The following is a 3744-nucleotide window of genomic DNA, read 5'->3' on the forward strand; positions in this document are numbered from 1 at the left end:
TACATTTACATGAAAATTATGTTGGGCTAAAATAAATAAACTAAATTAATAATGAATATGTTTCTTAACTAAACTGTCAGTAAAATCTAAGTGCAAATGAAAATACATTTTTATCACATTGGTCATCATTTTTGCGCTTAAGAAACTTCTCTATGACTTTAGCTCCAGTCTTCTTCTGTTTGTTTGATATTGTCATTACTGCCACAAGTGGTGGAAAAGTTTATTACAACCGAGAACCGCTGCGGCCCATATGGACCACAGCTGAGAAACAGGTATTTTTTGGCCCAATAATGGGCCCTATGGTTAAGAAACACTGATATATACAATCCATCCCATCCATCCATTTTCTACCGCTTGTCCTTTTCGGGGTCGCGGGGGGTGCTGGAGCCTATCTCAGCTGCATTCGGGCGGAAGGCGGGATACACCCTGGACAAGTCGCCACCTCATCGCAGGGCCAACACAGATAGACAGACAACATTCACATTTACAATGTGTGTATTAATAAATACATGTTTAAATGGAAAAGGTTTTGAACCCCCTGTACAATTCCCCATCCCCCACACTTGGACTTATTGTTTTACGCATTTTTTTTTTTCTTCTTTTTTAAGTCACAAAAGTTGGAATTCACTCAGCAATGCAGTCAGACGATTGCACAAGACACCTCAAATGCTTTTGTACTCCATGTATTACAACATGTTCTGGCCGGGCTTGTCGCCAAGAAAGGCAGCAAAAAGACAAGAACAGCGGTATTTTGAGCATTTTAAACAACAATACCGAGCCTTTTCCCTCTATTCTGATCCAGAAAGTCCCTTCCTGAGTCGCACATGGATGGCACAGGAGCAGGAATGCAGTCTCGTGGGAGTGGGTTCCCGGTTTCTCTCGGAGGGGAACTACTACGTCACCATGCCCATATAAGGACTGAGGACTTCCTCCACGGGCGGCTACACTATTTCAACGCAACTCTCGGGCTTTTTGTGGACAATCCCACAATAATCGTCGAATGAATGAAAAAACCGTGATCTTTATTTATATTTGTAAAAAAAAAAAAAAGAAAAAAAAAAAAAAGGCGTACACGCGGCAAAAAGAAGCGCCCTAATTCATTAGTGTATCATTATTTCCCCACTTCGTTCACCCAAACACTAAATTAAAGGTAGAATTAAAGTTATAAATACAGGAAAAGTCCGTATTTATGACGAGAGTGTCCGCAGACATGTCTTGCCTACGGGGCTTATTTACAGTCGCTTCTTCCCGGCAGCTGCGTCACGGGAGGGGGCATGGTCGCGAGGCAGGCTGGCCAATCAGAGCGCGGTGTTGCCCTAGCAGCGCGCGTGTGTCCTCGCCGCTATAAAAAGCATCCAGGAGGCGCGCTGGCACACCTCAACACGCAGCGACGCCGTCACGTCGACATAGGAGTGCTTAAGTTTGTTTCTTTGGACACCTTGTTGGACTTTGATTTTTGTCGGTGTTGGGACACTTTTTTTTTTTATCACGGGAGAAGTTCTTGTTGACACTTGTTTCTATAAAGCGCTGGTAAGCCCCCCTCCCCCGACTTTATGTCCACAAAGATGGAACAGCCTTTTTATCATGATGACTCTTTCCTGTCGGCTTACGGCCACTCAGATGCCGCCATGCACGACTACAAGCTGCTAAAGCAGAATATGAATTTGAACTTGACAGAGCCCTATCGCAGCCTGAAATCGCAGCTGAGGGCCGACACGGACCTGTACCAGGGCGGGCAGCAGCAGCAGCAGCAGGACGTCGGCACGCTGAGGCTCGCGTCCCCGGAGCTGGAGCGGCTCATCATCCAAAACAGTAACGGTGTCATCACCACCCCCACCCCGGGGCAGTACTTCTACAACCGGGGCATCACGGATGAGCAGGAGGGCTTCGCGGAGGGCTTCGTCAAAGCCCTGGACGAGCTGCACAAGATGAACCAGATGCCCCCCGCGAACGTGTCGATCGGAGCCGGTGGGATTACAGCCTGCCCGGCAGCGGCCTCTAGCGTCTTCGGCACCGCACTGCAGCCCGAGCCGCCCATCTACACCACGCTCAACGCGTACTGCCCGAGCACCGGGCTCTCGTCCGCCGCCCCCAGCTACCCGACGGCCACCATCAGCTACCTGCCGCCCCACCAGCAGAGCCACCCGCAGACCGCTTTCCAGAGCCCGCACCCGGCGTCCCTCCACCCGCCGCGGCTCGTCGCCCTCAAGGAGGAGCCTCAGACCGTCCCGGACCTCCTGAGCAGCGACGGCTCGCCGCCCATGTCCCCTATCGACCTGGAGACCCAGGAGCGCATCAAGGCGGAGCGCAAGCGGTTGCGGAACCGACTGGCGGCCACCAAGTGCCGGCGGCGCAAGCTGGAGCGCATCGCCCGGCTGGAGGAGAAGGTGAAAGGGCTGAAGAGCGACAACGCGGGCCTGTCCAGCACCGCCTCGGTGCTCCGGGACCAGGTGGCGCAGCTCAAGCAGAGGGTCCTCACCCACGTGAGCAGCGGCTGTCAGCTGATGCTCACCAGCAAGATGGAGGCGTTTTAAAAGACTTTAAAAAGGGACTTTTAGGCGATGACACTGGAGTCGACTACAACTCATGTTGTGCAAAAGACTGCTTGATCGGTACTTCCGGTTGCTGGACAATCCTCAGAGAACCTTTCAACAGTACGAATCAGGGCAAAGAGACACTTAAGAGGCATACATGGCTATTATTATTGTATGTCTTCGTATATTTGCCATTGACGACTTGTCCAGGGTGGACCCCCGCTTTCCGCAGCTGGGATCGGCCCCAGCACCCCCCGCCCCCACGAGAGGGACAAGCGGTAGAAAAAATGGATGGACATTGTCATCACATGCTGCATTTATTATTTGTGTAAATTATTGTTTGTCCCGGTTGATCCAGGCAAACGTGTCCAATGTTTACAATGTCTTTTTTTTAATTATTATTATTTGTGATGTGTATTTAAGTAAAAAGTATTTCAAAAACATGACAACAATGGATTGTCCTTTCACTTCAACACACACGATCACAGTAAAATGAAACCGGCGGACGCAGTACAAGCCAGAAATAAATCCCCACTCAGTTATGTTTTTTTAGTACATTCATTGCCGAGGTGTTTCTTAAACCACCACCTCGGAAAACACTCCCAAGTACCACCAGAATGAGCAATATAAAAACACAGTAGCATAGTAGGCCCAAGTATTCATTAAAAACAGGGCAGAGGTTTTACTTAACAAGTATATTTAATGTTTTTGGCCACTGTCACGTTGCACACGGTTTGAACAGTGACACTGTGTTTAAATATTTAAAAATACAAAAACTGATCACAAGTATAGCTATGATTTGACATATTAAATCAATTCTTTATGAGGGAATTTTTAATGAAGCTGACTTGGCATAACTTACTTTCGAGCCAAGAGGCTGCAATATATACAATACAAATGATGCAATATTTCATTAGGTGTGTGAATCTTTGGGCACCGAATGATTCAATCCGATTAAGAATTGATTCTCAATTCAACACAATTTTCGCAATGTATTATTTGGTATAATAATTATTTTTTTAAACTTACCAAAAAAAAGGTTACAGGTCAGAAAAGCTGCTTCCGTTTGCATAGATGGCCTAAAAACTTCTTTTAAAAAATGGGTTCCTACAAAAAAATATATTTGTTATTTTATTTATGAAAATTAGGAATCGTTTTAGAATCAGGATGAATAAGAATCGCGATTCAAATGTGAGTCGATTTTTTTTGT

The 3744-nt window shown here is 47.0% G+C and overlaps 1 protein-coding gene across 1 annotated transcript; it reads left to right on the plus strand.

Annotated features, from left to right (window-relative positions):
* Positions 1–1387: 1387 nt before the first annotated feature.
* junbb (JunB proto-oncogene, AP-1 transcription factor subunit b) lies at positions 1388–2986 on the plus strand. The gene has a single exon (XM_061973586.2). The coding sequence runs from the start codon at positions 1554–1556 to the stop codon at positions 2532–2534; it is 981 nt and encodes a 326-aa protein (XP_061829570.2). The 5' UTR covers positions 1388–1553; the 3' UTR covers positions 2535–2986.
* The last annotated feature ends 758 nt before the right edge of the window (positions 2987–3744 follow it).

The sequence above is a fragment of the Nerophis lumbriciformis genome, linkage group LG22, assembly GCF_033978685.3.
Source record: "Nerophis lumbriciformis linkage group LG22, RoL_Nlum_v2.1, whole genome shotgun sequence".
NCBI lineage: Eukaryota > Metazoa > Chordata > Actinopteri > Syngnathiformes > Syngnathidae > Nerophis > Nerophis lumbriciformis.

Excerpts from the sequence above, each read along its gene's own strand:
- junbb (XM_061973586.2), top strand. The coding sequence starts at position 1,554 with ATGTCCACAAAGATGGAACAGCCTTTTTATCATGATGACTCTTTCCTG.